A 14,534-nucleotide genomic window follows, 5' to 3' on the forward strand; every position below is an offset into this window, starting at 1 on the left:
AGTTCTACAAGTGGATTTAATTGATTTTGTCTTCTTTTCCATCTGTGTCATGGCTTTGTTCTCCTACAGCCTTTTGCAGTAACTCCACTGCTGAGATCATCTTATAGTTCTGACCTTATGTCTGTTTTCAACCAGTTTCTATTCCCTAGCCACCTGAGATCACACTCTATTTCCCTGGAACCTAAAGTCTCAATTTCACTTTCAGTTAGGAACTGTCTTAATAGAGAACTTTAACACCAGTGTTAGCATTCCGAACGAAACATTTGACAATTTATTTGTGTAGACAACGGCTCACCTGTGCTAATCCTATGGAATGTAGATTTCATCACCAAATAAAATTAGAAGCAAATGTTTTATCAAATTTTTAAATCAGATAGAGCTTACCTTTCCCAAGTGAATGATTTTGGATGGCAATTTTCATTTGGTTTCCTTTAGAAATCAGCTGCCAAAATATAAATTATTTTACAGGAGAATTTTTTAATGTGTTTTTAACAAAAATAATCATAGAATGTTTTAGGTGTCTAGCATCAAATACCAAGGAGGGAGATTTTACTCCATTTCCCAATTTGCTTCATTATTAATATCTACAAGTTCTACTCGAGCAACGTTCCTCACCTTTGCTATTGTTAAGTCAAGGCAAAAATCTACTATTTTTTCTTTTCTAGACACATTTAACTTTGTAATTTGGTTTACAGAGTTACAGTATTCCAATTTCTTACAACTTTCAGTAATATATTTTCAATTTGAAGTAGTTTTATAACTAAAATGTGTCAGAGAACAAGGATTTGCCACAAAATATACAGATTATGTACATGCTCTGTGGCACTAGCACCATGCTTTATGCACTATGTGTCTCATTGTCCTTGAAACATGTATATAATAATTATTTACATATTTGATCCTTAGGTCATTGAGAAAAATTTAGGTGGCTGGTGGTATGTACAGATTGGGCAGCAGGAGGGTTGGGCACCATCTTCATACATTGACAAGAGGAAAAAGCCAAATCTGTCCAGAAGAAGCAGCACACTAATCCGACCAAAAATCCCTCCACCTGCACCACCCACCAAAAGCAAGCCAAATTCTGAGGAAACAGGTCAAGGAAATAACAGCGAATGCATGCAACAAAAGCCCAAGTTTGAGGAACCAGAGTATGATATTCCGGCTGCAATCTTTGACCATGAGCCTGAGACCAGCATGAATTTAGTTGCTGATGAGCAGGCTAAAGAGGATTCAGTTGATCAGGACCAGCCAGAGTCCAGCCAGCAACAAAGCAAACCATGCCCATTATCCACGCTGCGAAAAGCCCGCTTCAAAGTAGGTGAATCTTCAGAAAGCTTGTTCCGCGATGACCAGCTTGTCTATCCTCCCAGTGATAAGGAATGCAACCAAGGAGGGAGTAGCAATAGTTTAATATGTAATCAGGTTTGTGAAACTATTACTCAGGTTGATGCTGCAGTGTCAGCATCAGAGACCAGCTGTTCACCAAAATATATTTCACCAAAACACTCTCTAAAAAACCTTCAGTTAAAATCTGAGAAGAAAACTGATGCTAGGAAAGACCAGGATCCTGAAAATAGTGGAGACAATTCCTGCAAATCCATCTCTGATATCGGTGACTGCACCACACAGAAAGTTGTCTCAAAAAAAGACAAGGAGATATCTGAAACAAACGCGCACATAGAACAGAAAGCTGCTCTTAGTCCCATAACTAGGCCAAAGCCTTCTGTGAGACCAAAGCCTTTACTGGTGAAGCCAGAAGCACAGAATATGGAGATCAGCACCATCAGGCGCCAACTTAGGCCTACAGGACAGTTGAAACACAACTCAAAAGGGATAAAGATTGATGATGCAGAAACTATCTCATTGACATCATCTGAAAATTCAGAAGATTCTTTCACTAAAAGTACAGTGGATCTTTCTACAAATGCATCACTCAGCCAGGTGGGACTGGGCCCAGCAAAACCCAGTGATCAGGAAACAGAATCACTGTGTCAGTATAAGACAGTAGATAAATATGAAAAAGTTCAGGACAATGAAATCAGTTTTCCAGCCGGAATAATGGTTGAGGTTCTAGAAAAACAAGACAGTGGTTGGTGGTTTATTAGAATTGGAGACGATGAGGGATGGGCCCCAATCTTCTACTTGGAGCATGTTAGTGGCAGGCCAGCAGAGGGCCCTGGAGAGTCTGTAACTCCGAGTAGGGACAGGTCAGTGAATGAAAACCAACTCAACAATGTAGAGAAAGTGGACAAGAAGGTTCAGGCATTAAATAACATCAACTTTGGTCTAAAGCGAGTTACACCCCCAATTCCTGCAAAACCTCCTGGAGGGTTTGCAAGACTAGGAGGAAATATGAATGGTTCAGTAAAAATGAGAAATGGGTTGAAACAGGTAGCTGTGAGGCCACAATCTGTATTTGTTTCCCCTTCGAGCAAAGAAAGTAACAGCCTAGCTGCATCACTGAGGAGGAATGAATCTATGATGTGTCATGAGAATATCAAGTCTACAGTGAATATCCGCCGTAATGCATCTTTCAACAATGTCCGGTTACGAAAGAAGAATGAGGAGTCTGACTCTATACACTCTGTGGCAATGTCAGTTTCAAGCCAGACAAAGGGCAGACCTTCAGAAAAGTGTGGAGGAATTGAGTCAGATGCTATCGGCAGAACTTCCCAGAAAGGTGGGATTCCCGTGTCAGCTGTGAGACCAAAACCAGTGTGCATCCAGGAGAAACCTCAGTTCATTCAGAACAACTGGAGAGAAGTATATGTTGCAATCGCTGACTATCAGGGAGATGAGGAAACCATGGGCTTCCAAGAGGGCAGTTCTGTGGAGGTGCTGGAGCGTAATCCCAATGGTTGGTGGTACTGTCAAATAATAGATGGTGGATGCTCTCGAAAGGGCTGGGTGCCTTCAAATTATCTAGAAAAAAAGTACTAAAATTTCTTTTTATATATATAAATATATTTTAATTTATCGATGCAATGAGCATTTTCTAATGAAACTGTCAAGCAAACACTGCAAACCCGCAATGGAATAAATGCCGCTATATTTCAAGTGCTGAATTGCTGAGCTAGTGTATACCAGTGAGACTATAACTAAAGCTGATTAAGGATGTGGAAAGACACCTGTAGATGACGGGAATTATGTAGTCTGTCTGCACACAGTGGGTTCTGGACATTAAAGTATCAAAGTGGAGCTGATTATTTACAGCTGGACAAAGGCGAGTTGCACTTTCTACATGCAACAGAGTTACTCAAAAGCCGGACCTTTGAGCAGAGTTGAATATTTTAAATTAATTATTATTGTTTTATTATTTACTTTTAACTGAATAATCAGGAGTTATTCTGGACTTTTTCACTGGTGCCTTTAGCATGCCCAAAGTATATAACCTGAGAAGTAACATTCTTTTTAATGTGCCAAAAATGTAAGTTAATCTGTTCGAATTTCTTTGACTTGATGGAATGGCTTTAAGCTCTCACTGGCTTTTATGCTGTCGTGTGTTATGTTGGAGGGGAGATGAAAGGGAACTAGTATCATGCAATGTCACAGATGAGATAGAAACCCCAATATTTGGAGTAGTGCAGAGATGCTAATTACATTGGCAAACGTTTCTCAAGGATGCCATTTTTATTGTTTAGTCATGAGGTTTTTCTGATTTTTCTCATATAGATTCTAGGCACATTCATTATTTTGCTTCAGTTCATCAGACCACAAACGCTCTCCAGGATGACACTAGTAAAGTTAATATCTCTTCTATTGTGGCCCAACAATACATAACCCTACTTTTCTACTTCTAGCTTGGAGTGTTATTAGGGTGACGTTTTCAGCAGAGCTCCTGATATTCAGAAAGCAAATGACCCCAGCATGCTCTGTCCATGCCCTTTATTTGCATCAAATCTTTGCATCAGAGTATGGATCTGGGACTAATAATTCTTTTGAACAAATAACAAGAGGAACATTTCACACTGCTTAATAAAACACAGAACCTCAGAAATCTGAGAGATGAGCTTTAGCTGCAGTTCATTGGTATGGGTTTGGTTATTTATAAAATATTTTATCCTAGATTCTTTTTGCATTACTTCTCTAGATGGAAGATCTTTTGTATATAGTATTGTTGCAAGACACTTAAACAAGGACACTAACAACAAACTTGCACCCTCTTTCAGGGGTGAATGGTGTAGTGAAAGATGCAGCACTTCCTGCAATGCACTACATTACTGACAAAGAAAAAACAAAATGTGGCTCAGAGCCCCATGACTGGATAACCAACACTGCAATCCACATTAAACATGAAGGCACGTGGCCCTGGATGTTAAATTCAATAACTGAATTACACATCGGTATGATAGTACATTAATTTGGTTTCATGTATGTTGTCAAATGTAGCTATGTGATTTTCTTTGAATGGAAATAAGAGACACCAATTGAAAATTACCATTACTTTGCAGCAGCTCTGAGTGATATGTAGGCTAGGAACTTTTAAGCTGAAAGGATATAATGCTTCTTCATGAACTTGACTAGATTACTCAGCTAATAAGAAGAGAAAGTGCTAGAGAAACTCAGCAGAGCTGACAGCATTTGTGAAAAGTTAACACTTCATGTTCAATTGGCTTCTTCAGGACAGTTTTATTCAACACTATATTATTAATTGTCGTTTGTTAAAGCTTGTTACTGCCAGCAGTGCTTTACTGCCTCTACAGATGTACTACTGGAATGCAAATTAGTACATTCACAGTGGATGGTACAATCATTTGGGGACTGAGAATGGTCCCACTTATTGGACTATTGTGTCACACCCATCTTTTGAATGTGAGTAGTCTTTTTCGTTGGCATGTTGTTTGTTCAGGAATAAAACACTTCTTCAATAGTGTAATGCATATGTGTAGTAATTCTTGATTTTATACAATAGTACAACACAATTTGGCAGGAATTAAAGTTTTCAGAGATGTGCTGAGTAGATCCCACTGAAAACATGACTGAACAGCATACATCTTAACCACCAGTTACTGCCAAATTAGATTTACTGAGTTATGATGTCGTGATTGGCAGCATTCCTTCAAACTAATTAGGTGATTTTAGCATAAAGATTTGTACAATGTTTCTGGAAGTAGCTTCGAGATTTGAAAAAGCTACTTACCTAATATTGATTTCTTTCACATGCATACAACAGTTAAAGATGGATTTTATAACCAATTCTTCAATGCATCTAAGCAATAAAACCAAACTATCCATTTATCTTACATGAATTTTTTGTCAGCCTACTCCTAATTCTTCTTGTTTCAAACTTTTACTACAGATAGTTTAACAAGGGAATTTTGTATAATCAATAGTGAGTTACTGTAATCCTGAAGTATAAGTAGATTGTACTCATAAGCATAGCAGATAGTTAAACTCAATACTAGTCATTTCAGTTTTATATTACTGTATCAAATAAAATGATTTACTTTCATTTTTTATAAAACCTTCATCAAAAATAAATAAAAGTAAGGAAAAGTGCAATATAGAATTGCTGTAAATTATTGAGGGTAAATGCTGATATTGGGCAGTGACTGGATATTTAATGAAGGTTAATTGATGTGTAGCAGGGTGTCTAACACATTGTGTTGGGGAAAACTAACAATATATCTAGGAATAGCAGGGTGTACTATCAGTAAATGTTTCATGAAAAATGAATAAGCCTGGTAGAATCAGCTTTAGTGGACTGGGCAAATCACAATCTTGATCAGGTACTGTTTTTGCAATTCTGATTCTAATCTCGACTAGGAAATTCAGAACAAGATGCTTTTAAATTTAGCTTATGCAATGAAATACTGATGATTCAGTAATCTTATTTTAAAACAGTATTGTCCCAGTGGATAATAGTACTGTCTGCTACCACTGTGCATTTATTATGTCAAGCAATGCTCCTAAAATATCAGAGTTTACAAATTAATGGTGTTTTCAGCTATTGATACAACTGTGTATTTTAGGTACAGCACATTGAGCCTGGGTATCCAATAAATGAGAAAGAAAACGTGCTGACAGAATGAGGTTTGAAGGAGCTGTTATTATTGTGGAATGATAAATAGCTTTGGAAATTGAGAGTCAGGATTCACTTTCCTACCCCTTGGTTCAGTTTTATTTCTGCTGATTGTAAAGAGCAGGGAGAAAGTAAGCAAAAGACATTTTGAGATTCTCAAATTGTTTCAGCGCAAAATTGGCTTTTCAACTATGATTTCAAGGTCCGAGTAGTAGGAGCTACAACAATAGAGAAAACGCTTCCAAAAGATAGCACCACATTTCAGTCATGGTTCAGGAGCCATGTTAACCGACAGAACTCTATATTGTTGCTTTGGCCAGGAAACTGAACAAGGATTTTTTGGTGCCAAAGGAACAAAATTCAGTGGCACTTGAAATATCTTAATGTTTAACGTTTAAACGGCAAGAACATGATTTCCTCTATGCCATAATTCAGTAATATTTCTGAGTATCCACAGTTGTTCGCTCAAAGGTATTTAGCAGCAAAACCATCCAATATCAGGTTTTTAGCTCCCTCAGCATTCCTGTCAGAGACTCTTCTTCCTCACTGGAGGAGACAGGTGACTGGGCCATCACTTCCTCATCTCACACCATCATTGAACTCAGTTATGCAGGATGCAGCAAATAATCACTTCTGGAGATCCTCTCAATGAGTACTGGAGTGCTACTCTTGGGTAGTTCAGGCAGTGGAAGAGCATCTTCAGACCACTTAGCCTGTTCAATGATGGCACCAGTGGATGCATTGTAACATTGTTTACCATCAGCCTGAAGGTTTCACACCACCTGTGACTTTAGGGAATATGCCTTGCCACCTAGAAACCAGCTTTGGAGATAATCTGGGGGTGTGGGTAATTGTGCAAGGTATCAAGGATTTGAAAGTTCCTGGGCAATGGCTGAACACTGACGGAGTGAACCCCATTCAGTTCAGAAATTTGGCTTAGCTCTGGATGTCACATACATTCAATTGTTTACCCGCTGTATCTGAGGGAACCAACGTTGGCTGTAAATCTGATTGCTCAAATGGCTAGGCTGTCTGTATTCATGGTGAACTAGATAAAATGTATTGCTTTCCTAAAAAGGGCATTAGTAAACTCCTGAATGCACTTGGATTAGTTACAGTGTGGAAACAGGCCCTTCGGTCCAACAAGTCCACACCGACCTGCCGAGGTGCAACCCACCCAGACCCATTCTCCTACATTTATCCCTGCATCTAACACTACAGGCAATTTAGCATGGCCAATTCACCTAACCTGCACATTTTTGGACTGTTGGAGGAAACTGGAGCACCCGGAGGAAACCCACACAGACACGGGGAGAATGTGCAAACTCCACACAGTCAGTCGCCTGAGGTGGGAATTGAACCTGGGTCTCTGGTGCTTTGCGGCAGCAGTGCTAACCACTGTGCCACTGTGTCGCCCACTTGTAGACTACCAATTGGAAGATAATTCAAGTCGCCAGTTGAGGTTTGAAAGAAGCCTGCGATGACTAAGTTCAATGTAGCTGTAATCTTCAGCATCACAGGCATAGTACTTCCTCCCCAGCTGTGTGACTGCAGATATGCTCAGAGGAGGTGACTGATGATAGATGATGGCTTCTCTAGTCATGCAGACACACCTGCAGCACTGCTTTTCACTTGTCTGCAGGCACCTAGAACACTCAATATATACACTTTCTCAGTAGACTGCTCTATGGTGCTGAAGACATTCAAGCACTGCCTGCATTTCTGTAATGTAACCCCCTGAACCTTTTGTCTCCAATTCCACTGTCATGACACTTTCTTTCTGCTCCTCCTCGTACTTCTCAGTCTTAGCAAAGCTGCAACAATGCTGAGTTAAGTAGATCAAATATTTAACTTGGAAGTACTGACCCGTTAAGAAATATCAGAAATGAGATGTATACCTCCTCTGGGCCTCATCAAGCTGCTCATCTTGGTGAAAGCCTACCTACAATCACTTCTACAATGTGAGGGGCATCCTCCATGACCCATGACTGGAGTTCCTCTTCCTGAGGCTGCCATCAGCAAGGTATTTATGTCCTTCATATGACTGTATGAAGTACGCCGCATAGTCCATCATGTCTGCTCTGCCTTCAATAAGATTATGGCTGATTCACTTCCCACATTTTCCCCATAATCTTGATACCCTTTACTGATTAAAAACCTGTCTACTTCAGCCTAAAAACCTGCACATGTAAAGAATTCCATTGATTCACTACCCTCTGAGAGAAGAAATTCCTCTTTGTGTTTGTCTTTAATGCGTGACCCCTTACTCTGACGTTATGCCCTCTGGTTGTAGATTTTCTCACAGTCTGAAACCATCTTTCTACATCTATCTTGTCAAGCCCCCTAAGGATTGGCAGATTTTCAGTTCTCTGGGTCTCTTCCAGAATCTAAGAATTCTTGGAAGACATTACCAGTACAACCACTATCTCTGTGGCTACTTGCTGTAATATCCTATAATGCAACCCTCCAGGTTGAGGGGACTTATCAGCCTTCAGTCCCATTAGTTTCCCTAGTACTTTTTCTCCAGTGATAGTTACTGTGTTTATTGCCAACTCACCCACCTTCCATTTCCCTCATGGTCTCACTTTCTGCATCTTGATTATTTAGTACTTTTGAAGTGCTATTCATGTTGTCTACTATGAAGACTAATGTAAAATGTTCCTTCAATGCCTCTACCATTTCCTGGTTCTCAGAAATTATTCCCCCGGCTTTATTCTCTTAGGGGCCTTGTTCCCCTTGGCCTCTCTCTTCCTTTTTGTGTACTTAAAGTTCTTGCTAAAATTTTTCATATTATTTGCTTGCCTCAAAGATTATTTTCTCCCTTTGCTTTCAGTTTAGCTCAGTTGGCTGGATTGTTGGTCGATAGAGCAGTGTGATGCCAACAGTGTGGGTTCAATTCCCAGCACCGGTTTGAGGTTATCATGAAGGACTCTCCTTCTCAATCTCCTCCCTCGCCTGAGGTCTGGTGGCCCTCAGGTTAAATCACCACTGTTGTATCTCTCTAATGAGAGAGCAGTCCCTATGGTCTGGTAATACTGTAGCGATGCAACAATGTTCTCATTATCTCCTACTTTATTCTCTGTCTTACAGTATAGCTGCTGTTAGGGGCCAATTGAGTACTCCCACCATTGTCTTATTCCCTTTGTTATTTCTTACCTCCATCTATATGGATTCTAAATATTGTTTATTTAATCTATTTTTCTAACCAAAATGGATTCTAAATCTTCTACATTTATCCCAAACACCTGCTCCTCTCTATTTAGTTTAAACGCTGACTGCAGCCCTAGTTATTCTATTTACTGGGATATTATGTCGCAGCATGTTTGAAGTAAAACACATCCCACTTGAACAGTTCCCTTCCACAACAACTCCTTTCTGGTCCAGTCAATGTCATTGGTACCAATGATGATAACTGGATTCCTTCACTCCCACCTCAGATTCCTCTCCAGCCCTGAAGAAATGTCCTTAAGCCTTGCACCAAGAAGGCAGCACAGCCTGTTATGACTGCAGAGGACAACATCTGTCCCTCAGATTATACTGTCTCCTACCGCTGTTATGTTCCTATTTCCTCCCCGCATTTGAATGGCTCCTTGAACCTGGGAGCTGTGGTGAGTTCACCCATCTTCCCTCAGTCCTCATTCTCATCCACAAAACTTGGATGAACCACATAACAGTTGGATATTTACAAAGGCTGAGCTCGTCGAACGCTATCCCCTGGTCCCCCATACCTATCATACCTGCAGTCACACTTGGCTGTCCCTGATGACTGATAAAATTTTAAATACCACATCATTGAGATTGCCCTAAGTATTACTGTTCCTTAATTAATGGTCAGCTGCTATCCACAACCTGCAATTATTTCAGCAGGGGCCTTTTTTACGTTCACAACTTGAATGATGGGTCAAAGAGGTTACAAAAGAATAACTGTCTTTGATTTGGATTTTGCATATTCATTTTATAAAGGAACAAGTACTTACAATGCTTTTAAAGTTTGAATGTGTTTTCATGAATAGGAGTGTTTTCTTTTTAAGCCATAGTAAAGTCTGCCATAGCTATTTAGTTCTTTAATTTATTCCATTTCAACTTTGGTCTGTGTATGGATGTGTTGGCATAGAGAGTGAAAGACGAAAGGATGGTGGGTGAGTTGGCATTAAAATGACATGGAAGGTTATCAGGATTTATTGGGATGATGAATGGCTTTGGTTGGCACTAGATTGGCCTGGGGCTATCAGGGGCCATTGGGTTGGATGAGAGGAATGAGTGGCATGTCTGGGGCATGGCAGGTGTATCGGAAATAATGAGGTGTAAGTTTTGAGATTTAGAGGGCAGAATATTTAATTAAATAACTGTAAGGAAGTTCTGGAGAACAGGCCACTTTTGGCACTCACAGCCCCCGTGGTCACCTCCAATCTGTGTTCGAAGGCAGTGGGCCTGACTGTTCCCACACCCACCTTCAGATGAAAATCAAGTCTGACAGAGCTTTTTTTTCAGAAGTGGATGTAGTGAGCTGGGAAATTAGTGATCACACTAATCACTTTGGGAGCAAAGTTCAGCTGCACATCTTCTGCAAAAAGGATGAAAACTATTTCCTTTTGCATTTCATTGTTTTTCAGATGTGTATGATTGATGGTTGGTATTTTTGTTCTGTTAGTGATTATCTTTCATTGAGAGCTGGCAGATCTCAAGGGTAGACAAACTGCTTATCAATACTCCAATGCTCTGCAAATATATGGTTATAAATTGAGAGATTATGGATTTACTGCTATTATCAGTTCAGGTTTCCTGCAAACTTGTTCTAAATTAGTCTGAATACCAAGCTTGCTCGTCAGTTTCTGTGGCTACAACCTCAACACTGACCTTCAATTCTAGACAATAAATTTTTGAACTTACAACTGTACATGTACAATTGTTATGATTTAGTTGCTTCTGTACAATCAGTACCCTTATAATAATATCACAGTATTTAAACTGAACAGATAATAATTGTTCCTCCATTAAAATAGATGGTCTAAAGTGTAAAGTTTTGAAACTAGGTCTTCACATTTATTATCCACTTTTCAGTTCCCTTTGGAATGTCTTAAATTGAACTTCTAAATGTTAAATTCTAATTGAGAAAGGAGGTACTTGTATTTATTCATACATATGTGTTGTGCACAAAAGCAGGCTGTTGGCTAACTTCATTTTGGACTGTTTTCTTGGCAGTTCGCCATTTCCTTCCACTCTTGAGGTAGGGCAAATATCAAGTCCAATGTTTTTCTTGTTCTAATTGCAGGACCGTGGGGAAAAGAATTAATTGGAATAATATTTCAAAGATTTGGTTTAATGGGCCAAAAGAACACAGTCTGTGCTGTGAAATTCTCTGCATTTCTCTCCCATTGTCTTATCTGCTGGACTTGGTGATTTTAAAGTCAGGCACAGTTCTGTGGCCTCCATTTTTTAATGAGGCCACCTTTCTTCATGAGTTCATTTGTATATGGTTCTAAATGGTGAGTAGCAGTTGGTTAGTCAACATGAGAATCTCACAGGGAGGAGAAAGTGAGGACTGCAGATGCTGGAGGTGTAGAGCTGGAAAAGCACAGCAGGTCAGCCCGAAATGTCGATACTCCTGCTCCTTGGATGCTGCCTGACATGCTATGCTTTTCACTCTCGAATGAGAATCTCACACATAAACCCATCCCCATCTCTCCTGATATTTATGTATAAGTTACTGGACAAGCTTTAGGAAAAGATGCCCTGACTGAATTATTTGGCTTCCTCTCTGGTTGATGGCGGTTAAAGCAAAAGCTTATGCCCCATCATTACCCTTAATTATAATTAACCAGTCGGGATTAGACCAAGGAATAATTAAGCATACTGGACAATGTATCTACTCACTAATCCAGTAAAGGCATCATATATTAATAACACAGTAGCTCAAGAAGACTGAGAACTTTGTGTCTAATTTTCACTTCCATTATCAATAGAATCCTTTTTATCAACAGTTCGTTGAACAGAATTTAAACTGTCCTGCTTCAGGTTGCATTCTTATTGTTACACATTCCTCAGGAGGCATGCAGAGATGTTTGCTTAATTTATTTGCCAGTTTGCAAGACAGTTGTGGTCTGTATATTGAAACGGCTTTTCTTATATACAGAAGGAGACCAATAGATATACCATATGATGTGGAAATACACCTTTGCAGTCTTTTAAATTGTATTCAATATTCAGAGATGGAAATGTGTTGCTGGAAAAGCGCAGCAGGTCAGGCAGCATCTAGGGAACAGGAGAATCGACGTTTCGGGCATTAGCCCTTCTTCAGCAACACATTTCCATCTCTGATCTCCAGCATCTGCAGACCTCACTTTCTCCTTCAATATTCAGAACCTGATATCAAACTGCAAAGCAACTTGTGTGACTAATTCTAGGAATTCATTCATTATGTTTATAAGTATATGGAAATACTGAGAATTAAAGTTAGAATCCACATTCTCAAAGGTTGACAAAAATTGGAATAATTTAATAAGCCAAATAATGAAGGTAAAATTACTTAAACTATGTAATCAATCTATGGGAAAGACAATAGGTCAAGGCGTTACCATATCATACTCCAATATTGGGTAAATTGAGAGTCCCAAATCCACACTTGCCAAGTGCCAAATAGGTACAGTGATATTCCCAGAGTTAGCATTCTAATTGGTTGCCTTCAAGCTCACTGTCTTGGTATACATGCCAGGCAGGATGTAAATGCTATTAGCCAAATCAGAAATCTGACAGCTGTGACACCTAAGCATTCCCAATAGTAGAGGTGGGTGTGAGCAAGCTCCATCTCTTTTCAATAATTTCCAGATAGTGCCTTTGAAGAAGCACATGGAAAATTGGGTATGGATCCATAATAAGGGTACATATAGTTTCCATATTCTATTTGTTCTTGAAACAACCACATATGATTTGTATTGACCAAATTGGATTGGGTGTATTTTTGTCTTTCATAACGTGCAGATAAAACACTCCTAGCTTCTTTAACATTTTTAAGATAGGTCAGTGTTAGAACAGAATACGGTCTTCTAAGATAGGTCAGGTTAGGACTGAATGTAATCTTGGGGCAGTATTTGTTTCCAGTACTGATGCACTGTTCATCATTTTATTGTTCAGTGGTAATTATCTCGGCCATTGAAAACATAAGTTGCTTTTCCTTCAAGCTCATTGTTTCAAATCCATAACATTGCCCTTTTCCTAAGAGGTGTTGATTTGTGAAACATTTTGTGTACTTTTCTAAAATGTCCACTTTGTTTCTGTAACTCCCCAGAACAAAGAGAACAATAAATTTGGAACATTTTTAGTTAGCATTTGTATTAGTGTCTTGTTTGTATGTGAGACAAAATTCTTCAGAGCAGTTGGTTATATGTTGGCCAACGGTTTGAGATTTTACTGTGCTCCTCATTGGACTCCTAATTATTTTGTGCTTCCCAAGCCTGTAAATTTAAGAATCTACTCTGAAAATCTGCCAAATATTGTGTTTTCTGCCACTTTACTTAAGGAGCAACCTTGTGGTTCTGGGGAGCAAGTCCCACCTGGAGATACCTTGTGGTCTTGGATGTTGATATCTTTTTCTATGTTTAGTAACAAAGTAGCTGAACACCTAGTTGTTTCTTCACACTACTTTAGCAAGTGATACATTATTTCTCTTTGTATTTATATGATATCAGCATGTGTAGTGTGCAATGATGTAATTAAACATGTGAACTGTTCATCTTGGTGTCTGCCTTTCTTTGCAAGTGCCTTTCAATATGTAGCAGATTTTGGCGATAGGATGATAAAACAAAGTGCAAAGTTATTGGAAGCTGAGAATATGATCCACAAAATGAACTGGTCTGGGTGACCTCCTTGCTTGGATGGCAGAGATTTCAACTGGATTATGCTCAGCCTGTCTGAGCATGGCTAGTTCGACTACTAATGTAACTGATTTTGTATTTTACCTAATCTGGACAGACTTTAGCTTCTGCACTACTATTATGGACATCCACAACTAAAGGAACTATGTCATTTTTCACTTGAAATGAGACAATAAGGCTGCACTTATTAGAAAGCTAGGAATATTTAGTATTTATTAATGTTAGTACTGCTAAAAAATAATTTTTCAAAGCTTTTTGTCTTGCACTAAATGCAATTCATGAATATATGAGGAGAAAAACCAATGTTTGTACTATATGAGAATATTTATACTACATACAGTATTAATGTTGGTTTTCCCCTTGAATTGGTATTCTTTCAAATGATTCTGATGAATGGCAGACAAAAGGCTTTGACAAAGCATGTTACTTGCAGTGGTACCCAACTTCTGTGTTGCCAAATGACTATATTTTTTAGTTTGTTCTTGGGACATGGGCATTTCTGGCCATGGCCAATCATTGCTTCCTATCTCAAATGTCCGTGGAGAAATTGGTGGTGAGCTGCTTTTCGTGAACGACTGCAGTCCGTGGCATGTAGGGGCACTCAATACTGTTTAGAAGGGAGTTCTGAGTTTTTAATGCAG

General features: G+C 39.1%; 1 protein-coding gene across 4 annotated transcripts in view; it reads left to right on the plus strand.

Moving 5' to 3' along the window:
* sh3pxd2aa (SH3 and PX domains 2Aa) overlaps nt 1-13,749 on the plus strand; it is a 322,784-nt gene extending 309,035 nt beyond the window's left edge. For all 4 annotated transcript variants that reach the window (XM_043712866.2, XM_087998826.1, XM_087998827.1 and 1 more), the window contains one exon: nt 907-13,749. In XM_043712866.2, coding sequence (XP_043568801.2) covers nt 907-2,940 — 2,034 coding nt within the window. In that variant the 3' untranslated portion in view covers nt 2,941-13,749. The remainder of the gene's footprint in view (nt 1-906) is intronic.
* The last annotated feature ends 785 nt before the right edge of the window (nt 13,750-14,534 follow it).

The sequence above is a fragment of the Chiloscyllium plagiosum genome, unplaced genomic scaffold (genome assembly GCF_037043375.1).
Source record: "Chiloscyllium plagiosum isolate Xiang-an unplaced genomic scaffold, Cpla_swu_hap1 HiC_scaffold_22, whole genome shotgun sequence".
Lineage (NCBI taxonomy): Eukaryota > Metazoa > Chordata > Chondrichthyes > Orectolobiformes > Hemiscylliidae > Chiloscyllium > Chiloscyllium plagiosum.